Below are 15,316 nucleotides of genomic sequence, written 5' to 3'. Positions count from 1 at the left end.
ATTGGTTTTCAGTGTTCAATTCGGTTTGTCTCTCAAAAAAATAGTAACTTCTGGGAAGGCCTAAGACCATGATATTATTGTACTGAATGCATGAATTAATGAATGAAGCATTTAATAAGTGCTTATGTGTCAAGCACTGGGTCAAATATTGGGAATACAAATAACTAAAGAAGGGACAATCCCCGGCACTTTTTGCATATCTCTTTAGAACCTACATTATATTATATTCTCAATAAACAATGGTTGATAAGATGGATTAGTGTTAAATTGAGTGACCATAACCTACATGGGAACTAATAAGGTTACCAAGAGAAGGGGTGTGCAAAGTGTTCCCTACTCCCATCCCCAGATTGGTCCCCCGGATGCATCTTTCTGTAGAGATGGGGCAGCATGGCTTAGTGCAAAAGAGACTGTCTCTTAAGTCAGAGGATCTGTGATTAAATCCTACCTCTGATGCTTACTAGCTGGGTGTCACTCAGTTTCCATAGGCCTCAATTTCTTCATCTGTTGTCACAGTCATTTCAGTCTTGCCCAACTTCTTGTGACCCAATTTGGAGTTTTCTTCACAAAGATACTAGAATGGTTTGCCATTTCTTTCTCCAGCTCATTTTACAGATGAGGAAACTGAGGCAAACAGGGTTAAGTGACTTGCCCAGGGTCACACAGCTAGGAAGTGTCTGAAGCTAGATTAGAACTGAGGAAGATATCTTCCTGACTTCAGGCCTGGTGCCCTCTTTACTGTACTACCTAGCTGCCCTCATCTGCCCTCATCTGTAAAATGAGGGAGTTGGTCTCTGAGATTCCTTCCAGTTCAAGATCAAGATCAAGTAACTCTGCTGCCTGTTAGATCTTTCCTACATACACACCTCCATGGAGTTTTACTCTGATTCTCAGATAACTTTAAAGGTGTGAATATTCCTCCATCATACCCTGCAAGGACACAGGGCCACCACATGCAAGAAAATAGGGCCCTAAGCAACACTATATCCTACCATTTCCTTATGCTATTATCATACATCTCCTCTCTTTCTCAGCCCAACTCTTTGAAAAAGTATTCTACAATCTCTTACTCCTTCTCATTCACTTCCCATCTTTTTATAAGCTTGCTTTGACTTCATCGGTCAACTGAAGCTATTCTCTCCAAAGTTAGCATTTTTCTATTAATTGCTATATTTGATCGTCTTTTCTCCTAATTCTTCTCAACCTATTTGCTGCATTTGATTCTGTTCACTATCTTCTATGGGATACTCTTTTCTGTGCATCTTTGCGACACTACTGCCTCCTAGTTCACCTCCTTCTGACTAGATTCTTTTTTTTTAAGGCAACTGGGGTTAAGTGACTTGCCCAGGGTCACACAACTACTAAGTGTCAAGTGTTTGGTCTGAGGCCGGATTTGAACTCAGGTCCTCCTCACTTCAGGGCTGGTGCTCTATCCACTGCACCACCTAGCTGCCCCCAAAACCTCAAGCTTTCCCAAACCAGGAGTCAAACCCAGGCCACCTCAGTGAAAACCAGTTATACTAATCACTAGACCATATGGGAAGGGTCTGACTAAACTCTTTTGCTGGCTTATCATCTACATCACACCCCCTTTTGTGGATGCCCTCTGCTTTTCTCCCTGTATACCCCTTCTCTTGGTAACCTCATTAGTTCCTATGCCTATCATCTGTATGAAGATAACTCCCAGATCTACAAATCCAGCCTCAATCTCTTCCCCAAGGTTCAGTCCTATATCACAAATTGCCCATTGACCTCTTCAAATTGAATGTCCAAGAGACATCTTAAACCCAACATATTTAAAACTGAGCTAATTATCTTTCTTCTTAAATTCTCCCCTCTTCTTCTGTCAAAGGCATCACTATTCTTCCAGCCTCTCAATTTTGTAACCTCAACATTATCCTTGATTCCTCACTCTGCTTCACCATATCCATCAGCTACCAAATCTTGCTATTTCTACTTTCATGACATGTCTTGAATTCCACCTCTTTTCTCCACTTACACAGCTACCACCTATGTTCAGATCTTCATCACTTTTGACCTAGAGTTTGCAAAATCTACCAATGTTATCCCCATGTGAATATTATTCTAGCATTCTGGCAGTTATTCTAGCAAAGCTTGGACTGGCTATCTTGACAAGGTGGCCTATATTGCTAAAAATCCTGAGAATTGTATTTCTTCTCAGCTCAGGAAGAGAAGATATCTTGGGGCTGAGGGTGGATGGGGGGGGGTTTTCTGCTTAAGTGGGAGTTTAAATCTTCTGGAGGAAAAAGAATGTTAATTACTGCATTTGATTACTAGCTATCTGACACAGCCTTTTCTGGAGACTCCTTGGTAGAAGGCTCTAGAGAATATATTCAAATCAGATAATGCAGAACCATATTAGCTCTGATACCTTAATTAATTGAGAACATGTCTCAATCAATCAATTTGCTCAAAATGCCTTAGACTAAAAATAAGTCTCTGAAAGCTTTTGGATGAAGTAAACTAACCCTGGAAAGTAAATTGTTCCTGTTGGCTGGGAAATTTGGTCACAACTCCACAAATTATCTATAAATAAACAAACAAATTCGATAGAGAGAGAAATTCCAGAAATGGGAAATGTAGCATTTTGCTTTCCAGCACACCTCCAAGGAGCAAAGTTATCGGAGAATGGGATCTTAAGGAAATTCATCAGTTTTACAGGCTGCTCAGAGTACTTCTCCATGGTAAAGGAAGTCACGAGAAAAGGTCAGCTTTTTACTTCAACCTCCTGATGCCTGTCAATCCACAGACATTTATATACATATACATATATTTATATTACATATAAAATTTAAATTTACATATAATACATGCACATATTCCATATGTTAGTTATAGAGATAGATATAAATGTAAAGTTAGTTAGAAAGTCCAATCTTTGCCTAAATATTAAGGAATTTTCTGAACTTGGGGCTCAGAGAAATAGTGATTTAACACATGGTATTTTGCCTAAAACACACTCCCTAAAGCTGAAGGAGGAAATATACAGACATTAAGAGCCATTATATTGCCCTCCTCAATTTAAATCATTGTAAAAGGTTTTTACATATTTTATTAACTTATTAATTATTTATAAAATTAACTAATTTGTTAGTTATTTACATAGTATATATTTAAATGTACTCTTATTAAATTATTTCCTGCATTGAAATGTATGTCCATTGTGAATAAGAATTGCTCCATTCTTTGCACTTATATTTCCATTGCTTAACATAATACCTGGAATATAGTCAGTGCTTAATAAATACTTGTTGATTGATTAGTTGATTTTTATCCCAATGGTACATGTCTGAGGACCAATCAGGGATCAAGAAAAGGATAGAAAGGATAGAAAGACTTTTCAGAGTAATGGAACAGTCATTGTGATCCCTTCTTACACTGAATTTCTGTGATTCTGTGCGTAGCTTTAAATTTCCCAGTTGAACCATCACAAGTAAAAGGTATATTACTAAACTCTAGAATCAATGTGAGAGAAAAATACATTTTGAGGTCCCATCCAGTACCTAATCACAGTTCTACCAGAATCCATAAATTAACACAATATATAATTGAGATAGAATAGTAAAATACATACTCAAATAGACCTTTGACTTCATTGACATGGCTATTCTTTACAACACTGCAAGTCACAACCTATCCTCTCCTGCCTAACCTATGATGGCCGCCATTGCCTTCTTTTGATATCCCATGAATACCAGTGAAGAACGTGAGCTGTCCAGTGGCTATTCCTCACTCTTACCCAGGACTGACCTATCCTCTTTTTTGCCCATACGTTTATTTGATTGATATACTTTACTCCAGTTCTTCATGGTTCCTTGTTTATTCTGTGCTGCAGCCTACTCACACCCACTCTGGGCCTCTACATTTGCCTTCTTTTCAATTCTTCAGAAACTATAGAATTCTCTGACTCACATTCTTATGACACTACCACCAGAGTATTGATATTAAAAATGAATGTTTTTTCTAGAAGACATTTGGCATTTCTAAAGGAGCTTCACAGTTTCCCAAAGTCAATCCAGCTTGTTCTCTTCCTCTGGTTTAATTTTGAGTCCAAGTTGTCCTTATGCAGTATCTGTCCCAGATATATTTACTGATGAGTTTCCTCCGTAGATTGTTCAACTAACTGCATATCATAATTCTGAAAATAGGCATTGTTCATATCTTTCAGCATCCTCAAAAACTTAAGTTAATCTTTTTTTTAATCTGCACCTTTTCCCTCACATGTGTGGTTACTTTTGTAGACAACAAAAGCATAAACTTTTGTAGTCAACAAAAAAAGAGCAATGAGAACAGCAAAGCCCCAAGATCACCAGTCCTGCTTCCACTTCTGTCCCCTACATCCATCATCTATGGGAGCACAGATGTCTCTCATTCCACCAAACACTACAACCAGCTGCCACTTACAGGCAGGACTGGAACTAGCAGCACTCCCCTGACTACGCACTGCACCTAGATCACCCTCTACAAGCCATTAATCATGGGAACAACCTTGTAAAGACATGACCTGGCAATTGCCTCTACAGATGTCATACACTACTAGCTACTGAAGCACTAGAACAGAAATTGCTCACCACCCAAGTCCTTGGCATTGTCGAATATTTTGGCAGAGGTGCTTTAAACAATGGAAATGTCACTTGAAAAGAAGCATTATTATCTGTTTTCCTGGAAAAGGGAGCAAGATAACTCATGCATGAGGAGACGAAAGGTTTTGTGCCATCTTTACTGCATTGCAGCTGGAAAATCTCCCACCTGCCTTTCCACAATTCTTTCTCCCTGTTCCTTGCTGTTGTTACTGACTGTGCATTTCCATGTCTCCTTGTCATGATCCTAAAGCTCTCATGCTACTTCTTGATGATTCCACTTCCACAATGTAATGTTCTAAATTACTAACCTCAGCTGCTACTTTCTCCCTCTGACGCTTCTATACACTGTTTCTCTATTGTTTCTATGGTGCTATTTGCTGAAGTTTCAAGACTCTCTCCTGTTGATGTTTCCTGCTATTGTTTTTACTGCTTTGGGGAAGTTACCATTCTCCTTCCATAAGATGTCCAAGGCCACATGCTTTAGGCCTAGTCAATTAATTTTCAGTTGTTTTTTCTCTACCCAGGAGATCCATCTAGCTGGTCAATAAAATGGCCACTAGGCTGCTGTAAGTTTTTATTTCTTGTCTCCTCTTGAATATAACCAGCCTTTACTCTTAGCTGACTCATGGTAAATTAATTCCTTTTACCTCTTCCAGTCTCTGGATGCAGATAGTATACCCCTCATGTGGTTAGTCTCTCTGGCTGAGGTACAGAAAGGGCTTTACTGGGAAATGAAGGTGATATCAAAGCAAAAGACATCAATTATTTCAGTTTAAACATATAGATGCAATATAAAAGTACCGCATAGCTAAGTGGAAAATAAACTGGAATCCTAAAAAATCAGCAAGAAAAAAAACTAAAAATTACAAAAATCCCCTCAGAGTAAACATTTTGCCCAGTGAAGGGGAAAAAGCAGAAACCTTTCCTCAGGAACTTATCCTGGGTGTGTTCATATGTTAATCAACTATTCTGCCAAATTTATTTCTCATAGTAGACATGAATAAGTGCTTTTCAAATTAACTGGGGATAAGAACAGGTAAAGGGAGATAGTTACTACTCTCAAGGGGCTTATACTCTTGGGAAGAGACAACACATAAAATCCATAAGAGATGGAAGGGCTAGGAAATCCCTAGGGCACAAGGGTAGGGTGGGTGGTAAGGCCCAGCAGTCTTTAAGTTCAATCTATAGTTCAGATAACAATATTAGAGGGACGGTAGATGGTAAAGTCTAAACAACCTTGGGATGTCTGGTGACCCTCCATCTCACTGGAAGGAATAGAGATGATTAATTCCATCTCATCCAAGTCAAGCAACCAAATGGATTAAGAAGTGAGGTGGCTTGGCCAAAGAGGAGTTGAAAGGAAGAGTGATCTCCTGTCTCCCTGCCACCCTAGATACTATTTCACGACTATTGATAATTTCTAATAATGAAGTTCTCTCTACCAGATTCTTTCTACTCATAGTCTTAGAGCTGCTTAATGGCATTGAGATGTAAGTGACAAATGATTTTGTCCTTGGTCACATAGCCAGTGTGTTTTAGAAACAGGACTTGAATCCAGGTCTTCTGCTTTTCAAAGCAAGCTCCATCTCCACTACTCCACAATGCCTCTCAAACATTCTTACTTTCTACATCCCCAGTGAAGGAAATTAACCAAGCATTCTTCAAGGTCTCTTCCAGCACTCTTATTTGAAGGACAGATGTCATTTTGCCACTATGATTTCATTTTTTTTAGACATGAAAGCTCATTGGTCTTTGAGCCCTCTATAGCAACAACATAAACATCTAGAAAGTATTATAACTTAAGCCATGATCAGATAATAACTCACTTAGCAGTTAACAGCTTAGCTAGGATTAGGAGAAAAGGGATGGAGGTATTTGATGTGGGGGTCTAGGAAAAGGAAAGAGGTGAATTTTTTTTAAGTGCTATATATAAGAGCATGGAAGGGGGAGTTCATACTTCTTGTGTTATTCACCACTTCTGGGTTTCTGTTTTGGGTGTTCTTGGTGACCCATTATCATAGGAATCTTTTTTTTTATTATTTACTCATTATTTCAGCCTTAGATCCTGAATTGGGACCTTGTATTTGAATCAGGCTCTGAGCATTTGTAGAGAGAAAGTTGTGACCTTGTTTGGTCCTGCTTTGTATTCTCCGGGTTCTTGTTACTCCTTTCTCTGAGTGTTGTGTTCTTCAGGGATCACAGGGACAGCTCCAGCCAGAGCAGCAAACTCGCGAAGACTGATCTAGAGAACTGCCTAATCAGTGCCCTCATGGACTTTCCGGGCTCCAGAACCAAGCATGGGGCTAGACAGCACAGCTGCCCCTCCAGTAGACAATTGCTCAGCACAGCCCATCAGCTAGCTGGAACACTCTCTATAGGTTCAGAGGGACAGAGATGCTGGCCTGCATAAGGGACTTTTAGGGTAAGATCCTGAGCTGGGATTACAGCATCTAAATCCCTCATCCTTTTCTAGGGCCAACATGATAGAGCTGCAGGCTCATCCCTATTCTGCAGTTTTGGCTCTGTTACTTACCTTGGGTCTGAATTCATTATCCTGGGATCAAAAAAATGACTCCTTAAATTTCCCAAATAGGCTAAACCAAGTTGAGGGTAATTGACAGGCCTCAAACTTGGTATGTTAGGGGGATATCTTCCCCAGGTGTGTGAAGCCTTCCCTGGTGGAATGAGCAGATGAGAACAATTTGTTCTAAAGGCCATGAAGGCAGCTGAAGCAGGCATTATGGAGCACTTAGAGCTTGATCAGACATCAAAGACACCAAGGTCACCCACTGCATTCTGGGCCATCACCAGCTGTCCTGACTTTTGTCTTGCCACTGGAGGTCAATGACTCTGGAAGAGAGAAGCTAATGACTTTGTGCAATTCTGCTTCATTAAATCCAATTCATGCACAAGTCAAGACATCACCCTGTGATGTCATTAGTCCTCTTTGAAAATGAAGGATTAAGAACGAACTCAGTCTGGTGTTCTTAAATCTTTGATAGAGTCAATGTGGGGGAAGTTGGGATGTAAGGCTTCCCCTTACTCCTCCATCTTTGCTGGCTTTGTAATCTTGAATAATTATAGTTTGGCGGTCATTCTCTGAAAAGGTTAGGGGAGGTTGACAATCTAACTGCTATTTTCTAATGAGTTAGTGGGGAGAGTTTGAGTTTAATTTTTCTACGAGACAAAGAGTTTTAACCGCTATTTGAAAAGAGATTGAACTTCAATTATTTTAGAGAAATTGAGTTTTACCTCTCTTCTGTAAAAAAAAAAAGTTTTGAGTTTTTACTGTGAACTCTAAAGAGATTTAGCTGTCATCTGTGAGTAGACTGTTTTCTGCTCATTTCTAGAGATAAACTGTGAGCCTAGTCTTTATGGTCAGAAATCCCTGGAAACATTGGCCTTGCAGGATCATAAAGGCCTAAGAAGAGAGACTGCTGGATGGCCAGCTATATCTTCTGGGCTCCACTTTAAAAACAGGTGGACTTGTGGGTAAATGAGTACCATCAAGATACCCAGAATGGGAACTGTAGGTATTCCAGAACCTGAAGAGCCCAAAAGTCTCTGGGCTTCTTGCTAAATTGTGTGAAAGAAAGTGTCAATAGCTTATTCCGGACTATGGCTAGAAATAGAAATAATTTATTCCACAAGGTGATTGAGTTTACCTGTATGTTATCAATAAATAGAGTATTCTTCCTCTTTATTTATGAAAGGCTTTGGCTGCTCTCTGGAAAGTCTGAATGGTGAGACTTTCAGAAATGAAGTCAAGAGTAATAGTGATTGTTAGTGGTGACTTGAGATGTGATCTATCTCACAGCTAAATACTATAAATATTTATGTCTTTGTATTATTGGATGTTCTATTAATAAATTGCCTAACTATGGACTTTAAATTTTATTTGGGACTAAGAGAGAATTAGAAACACCCATCTTCCTGAGTTAAATGTGGCCTCAGACACTTACTAGTTGCAGGACCCTGTTTGCCTCAGTTCCTCATCTATAAAATAAGCTGGAGAAGGAAATGGCAAACCATTCCAATATCTTTGCAAAGAAAACTCCAAGTGGAGTCACAAAGAGTCTAATATGACTGAAATGACTGAACAAAGGTTGAAAGGTTTTGATAAATACAGAAAACTGAGCATCTGCTTATATGAAAAGAGATTTCTCTAGTTTATTAAATAAGCAATATTCAGTTAACTGAAGTGGGGACTCAGGGCTGATTAATTATTGAGAAAGTTTGCACTTTTGTTGATTAATTAAGAAATATTCAAACACACCCCTGGATTACCTTAGAACTTGGGATGGCAACAAGTCAAGTAAAAGCCCTGTGGTAATTACCTCATTTAATGCATTTGAGCATGGTTAGTACTAGAATTGCTACAACACTTGTTTTACTGGTCAATTATGAGTTTCATGAATATCATCATATTTATTGTTTTAAAAGCACTTAAAATTCAGCCACAGAAGAGATCCAGAATTTCCAAAGCAACTTACTTCTCTATCTGTTGAATTTTAACTGGCTCTAAGTTCATGTATCTTATGCTCAACATAAGATAAGAATTTATGAGTCAATAAAAAAGGAACTATGTTCTCTTTTACAGCACTCCTTACAAAGTGAGACCAGTGGCCATCAAACAATTCTCTGGTAAGATCTTATTTTTATTTTTCAAAAGGGTTTGAATAATCTCCCGCTATCGGATATGTTCTTTCAGATAAACATTTAAATATAGACCCATGGAAGCTTTTGGTATGTAAAATATATAAATAAAAATATTCCATTGACAAAACAACAACTAACACTGCCATATAACAGGTCAAAAGAGGATTTAACCAGTGAGCATTTAGATATGTTGATGGTGAATTTGTAAATGAAGACCTTATATAAGCTGTTACTTTGTGTACTTAGTTTTTATGCATCCATGATTCCATTGGTGAGGATAATTCTTCTTCTAAGAGAAATGGAAGTCTCTCTAAGTCTCTCATTTTGTGTGGTCTTTGTACAAGTTTTCACATAAATCCTATATGAAGTTTATATCCAGTACCAGTAAAGCCTTCTTCCTGTTCTTTTAGTATCTCAGAGATACAAATACAGCACTTTGGTTGGCCATCTTTTGTTTCTCAATCTCTCAACATGAATGAAATCAATCAACGAAAGAGTGAGTACTAAGCACTTAAATAAAGTACTGATTACTGTGCTAGTATCTAGAGATGCAGACAAAAGTGAATACTAATTGGGGAGATGTGTACATGCATAGATATGTACAAGATATACAGATCATATACTAAGTAACCTTGGAGTGAAAGACCCTAGTAGGTAAGGGGATGATAAAAAGACTCACGCAGAAAGTGGTTCTTAAACTGAGTTTTGAAGAAAGCCAGGAGATCTAAGCCACCAGGGTATGCATTGTCAGGAAAACATTCTAAGCTTGAGGGATATTCAATGCCAAGGCACAGAAATAGGAAATGGAGATAAAACTGGGAGGAATAGCTAGTCTGGCTTTGGAGGAGATGTGTAAATAGACTGAAGAGGTAGAAAGGGCCAGGCTTAAAAAGATTTAAATGATAGAGGACTTTGTATGAGCTTACAATGTACTAGGCACTTTGCTAAACTCTGGGAACACAAATTCAAAAGGTCAGTGCCTGCCCTCAGAAAGCTTATATTCAGGGGTGTACTAGAGCCAGTTCATACCAGCTTGCAAAAGCCAATTGTCAGATTTTTAGTCTGAGCATTTATATGTTGGAAACGGCAAATACTGCAAATTAGAACTTGATTTATTGAAATCCAATGACGATAGGCATAATTTTCAACTATGCATAAAAAAAGGTGATTTTTCAACCCTGCATCTTCTATTCAGTATCAGCTTTTCCCAGCAAGCAACTGTTTTTCAAAAGTGTTGTAATGAATGGCTGCCTTGGGAAACTAGGAGGTCCATATGTCTAATAATAGCACCCTTTGGTGACTGCCAAAGGCTCTACTTAGCCTGGTCTTTATGGTCAGAAATCCCTGGAAACATTGGCCTTGGAGGGTCATAAAGGCCTGAGAATAGAGACTGTGTCTTCTGGGGCTGTAGCCTACTCTGGGCTCCACTTTAAAAAAGGTGGGCGTGGGGCAGCTGGGTGGCACAGTGGGTAAGCATCAGCCCTGAAGTCAGGAAGATCTGAGTTCAAATCCAGCCTCAGACCAACCACTTGATACTTAACAGCTGTGTGACCCTGGACAAGTCACTTAATCCCAATTGCCTTAAAAAATAAATAAATAAAATTAAATAAAATTAAAAAGATGGGCTTGTGGATAAATGAGTACCATCAGGATCCCCAGAATGGGAACTGTGGGTACTCCCAAATCTGAAGAACCCAACAAGTAAATCTCTGGGCTTCCTTGTAAAGTGTGAAAGAAAGTGTCAATTCTGGACTATAGCTGGAAACATCTGAAGGTTTCCCAATTCATTGCTATCTCCAAAATTTGAATGAGTAGTATGGACCTTGGATTTTCTTAGGGTTGATTTTGTCTCCCTTATCCTTTATATGGGCAGCTATCTGATCTAAGGCTTCTGCCACCATAGCCTCATCTGGCTCAGCCAATATTATGTCATCAATGTAATAGTGTACATCAATGCCTTTCAGAAAGAAAAGCTTGCTTAAAGTCTCTGCCTACTATGATATAGCACTATAAAGGAGAGGTCAAGTAATACTGAGGAGGCACAGAAGGTATACCATACTCCTTCCCAGGTAAAACCAAACTACTCTGGACTACTCTCAGCCATAGGAATAGAGAAACAAGCATTAGCGAGGCCAATAACCCCCACACTCTCTACCCACCCAACCCCCACCCCCCAGCCTGAACTAACTGTTGTACAATAGAGGTGAGGTCAGATCTGCTTTAGGGATGGGTGAGATGATTTTGTTCAGCTCTCTCTATAGTCCACTGTAAGCTTCCAGGCACCATCTGTCTTCCCTTAGGGGCAACATAGAGTTGTTGTAAGGGAAGCTGGTATAACAAAGTATTCCATCTTCCTTCATCTCCATCATTAGAGAAGAAATTTCTTTCCCCCTTGATATTCTTTGATGTTAACTACAGTTCAAGTGACTCTAAGGATTTCCATTTGACCCTACCCACAATAACATGCGTAGGAGCTCACATATATTCTGACTCCTCCAAATATGTGATATACCTTCCCCCTATAGTCTGTCCTCTTTAATCTCCCTGGTGGGATCCAAATGAGCCAGGTTGTCTCTGACTTGTGTGGGACCCAAAATCCCCTAGTGCCATGGTACGGAATTTCCCTATACAGTTTTGCTAGCATCCGTATGGACCAGCAATCAATTGCTTTCTTATCAACCCCATGTTTCAGGAGTCACACCTCTGGGAGAGGGTATCACTGTCCAGGTGGTGCAGTGGACTCCTCCTCCTGAGTTCAAATCTGGCCTCAGACACTCACTAGCTGTATGGCCCTAGGCAAGTCACTCAATCTTGTTTGCCTCAGTTTCCTCCTAGGTAATGTGAGCTGAAGAAGGAAATAGCAAACCACTCCAGTAAGTTTGCCAAGAAAACCCCAAGTCAATCATGACTGAAACGACTGAATAACAGCAATCGTTATCTTCTGCCCACTTGGCAGGGTGGTGGGCTCTATGACTCTTCCCCCATTATCAATGCACCTATTCACATTGACAGCAGCATTTTCCTATGCCACAGCTGTCTCAACATCTAGCTTAAATTTCACTAATTGGTCAGCCCACACCTATATAGTTACATGGTGAAGGATGCCCAAGGCTAAAGTCTAAAGCCATTCTGATGGGACTCAACCTAGAAGGTGGCATTTAATTGTCCCTGAGGCCAGCTAGATGAAGGAGAGGTCAAGGATGGCAGGGTATGGCAGGCTATAGGGGAACCCACATAAACTTAAATTATCAAATCCATTTCCTTTAGGAACTGTACCCCCTTCCTTGAAGATTGCCTACTGGGGAGCTACCTATAATGAAAATTCATCTTTATGGGGCCAGATGTGAATAACTCCTATCTCAGGGACCTAAAAAGGCACTAAAGGTGATACCTATTGGGAGGTTTCAATAAATTCATCAGACTCTGTAAAATTCAGTCCTTAAATTGTTTTTCATAGGCTTCACCATTTCATCAGGTTTTTATGAAATTTTTTTTCATGAAATTTCCAAGTTCCTTCACTACAAAACCCACACACTTTTTACTCCTTCGATGTTGGGAATCAACCTCCTGGTGAGCATTAATAAGATGATTCTTTTTCACCACCAGTGGGAGTTTCCAAGTCTTTTCCTCACTTTCACTCTCAATCTCTTGACTCATGGCTCTAATCTCTATGGAATGCAATGGAATTGGAACATCTGGAACAGAAACCATATGGTGGATTCCTAGCTGTGGCCTGAAACCAGCTCCATTATTTACCACTCACCTTTCCTTGCAATCCTTAAAGCTGAGATCTCTATTTCTATTTGCCAAATGAGCTGAGCCACTTTAATTTTTAGTCTTAATATGTTTGCAGTCTACCTTCTGCAGGATGGTCAGTAACAATGAGGAAATGCTGGATGTCACATTTCTTTATCCTCCCAGACAGCTTCCTCTAGCACACACTGATCTAATTGCTCTGTGTGAATAGGAACCTACTCCCTGTCCCAGAGAGAGGATTGAACATATATAATCAGAGAAGCTCTTGCAACAGGGTGCCATGTAGCCTTCTGCCATCTAATCACCCAGCCCTCTATATTTGCTACTCTCTTGCCCCAACTTATGAGCCATGAGGCCATCTCATCTCTTCCCAATCTATGGCAAATGTTGGTGGTGAGTCTAATGCTAGCATCCCATTAACTCAAGTTCAATTTTAGGTTGAAATAAGCCACTGGACAGTCATTGAAAGTAACAAAAGGATAAGGTTTATTTTGCCCTAACATAGCAAGGATATGAAAAAATATACAATGGCACTTAGTTTCTCTGGACACAGTTTCCTCCTCCCCCCACCTTGTCTCCATGGAAACCCATCTGGTCAGCAGAACAAAGTCTAGTGACTGACTCACCTGATTTCCAGGGATTTGTCAAGTTAAAGGAACCCTGACTCCAGACGGGTAGGACTAGTTATGCCCTCACATGATCAGGAAGCTTTATCAAAGGAGGCAGGGGCCATTCAGGTCCCAAGAAAAATTTGCTTGGCTTTTAGGGAAAACTGATCCCAGTTTTAGGAAAAGAGGGGGGAAAGGAACGCTGGTCCTATCATACCAAGTTAATAGATTCCTTGAAGATTTGAATGGACCAAACAGAAGTTTATGACTCCTTGAGACAATAAGAAATATTAAAACAAAATTAAAAAGTGAAAAAATAAAAGTGCAAGGTATTTTCTTGTCATAAACAACCAACCTTAAGGGAAAAAACTGAATTGGAAAACAGATCAAGGAAAGAATTTGAGAATCATTTGTTTACCTGAAACCTATGATCAAATATGAGTCTGAATAGCATATTTTAAGAATTCATAGGAGAAAAAACTGTCCTAACATATTAGAACAAGCAAACAAAGTGAAAATAGAAAGTTATCTCTTGAAGCTCCAAAATAAAAACTCCCAGGAACATAATAACCAAAATAAAGGACTTCCAAGTCAAAAGAAAAAAAAGTAGGCAGCCAGAAAAAAAGAGTTCAAGGACTGAGGAACCAGTCAGAATCGCATAGGATTTAGCAACATTCCTGATGAAAAGACTTGAGCTGAGTAGAAACTGAAAAAAAATATAGGAATCAAGAAAAACATAAAATGATAAAATACACAAGCTATCAGAAAATACTTTATAAGGATAAACTATTTACATTTTGTGTCTCTTCAGAATCCTAATCTTAAGGGATGTCATAGCAAGCATCAAACAAAAAAGAGGTTCTAAGAGTGGTTCTATTTGTTTTGATAATCTTAAAAGAAGAAATGGAAGGAAGAGAAAAAATTACACCCTGGGGGGAGTTAAGGGAGGAAAAATGGTAGAACATATCCAAAGCAATGACAGTAATTATTTGATTACCATGCCCAGAGAAGGTCAAAGTGAGAAAAGAGAATATGCATCAAAATAGGATAGATGATGAAATGGCCTAGCTGGGTAGCTCATTTGGTTGTGAAGCATGCTCTAATCCAGCTAGCTATAATAGGCTTGCCAAGTTTGCACTAATTAGATGATCAATCAAGATGGTTCAGCTCCAGAACAAGAGTTTCAAAGGAAAGTGGATTGACTTTCTTAAGGACAAAGGTATGGATTCTGAAGGTCGAGTGGAATACACTAGTCCAGACAAGGAAGCAAGGCAGCCACAGCCAGATAGATAGATGGACTATGGACAGCTGATGAGAAATGACTCCCCTTCACTCCTTTACTAGTCAAATACGCTTTTTTTTTCTGTTGAGGCAGAGAATCCTGAGAAAGACAGACAGAACATTGAAAAGATTCAGTATCCCTTCAGTGGTCCACAATCTTTAACTGTCTTATATAAGAATGTATCTTTGGGACTAACAGTATTGTGTTATTTAGCTTTGGCAGCAAAAGCTGTCCCCTTGTGACAAAGAAGAGATCCTGTGGTCTTGGTAGGTTTGGAAGTCTATAGGGCAGGGAGCTTGAGTCTTCAAAGTCTATGTCAGTGTAGCCAGAGTCATTGATGGAGTCAAGTATCCTTTCATACATCATTTGCCATTGGGAAGTAATAACAAATGCCCACTAGTCAAATT

At 39.4% G+C, this 15,316-nt stretch overlaps 1 protein-coding gene across 5 annotated transcripts in view; it reads left to right on the top strand.

The window, feature by feature from the left end:
* Positions 1 to 15,316, top strand: part of PDE9A (phosphodiesterase 9A) — a 166,278-nt gene that overhangs the window by 27,408 nt on the left and 123,554 nt on the right. For all 5 annotated transcript variants that reach the window (XM_078146506.1, XM_078146504.1, XM_020973893.2 and 2 more), the window contains exon 4: positions 9,205 to 9,248. In XM_078146506.1, the coding sequence (XP_078002632.1) occupies positions 9,205 to 9,248 (44 nt within the window). The remainder of the gene's footprint in view (positions 1 to 9,204; positions 9,249 to 15,316) is intronic.

Source organism: Phascolarctos cinereus, unplaced genomic scaffold (genome assembly GCF_003287225.1).
Source record: "Phascolarctos cinereus isolate Bilbo 61053 unplaced genomic scaffold, phaCin_HiC Scaffold_726;HRSCAF=1367, whole genome shotgun sequence".
NCBI lineage: Eukaryota > Metazoa > Chordata > Mammalia > Diprotodontia > Phascolarctidae > Phascolarctos > Phascolarctos cinereus.
Note: the sequence above shows the minus strand (reverse complement) of the source record. Positions and strands in the feature narration are given on the sequence as shown.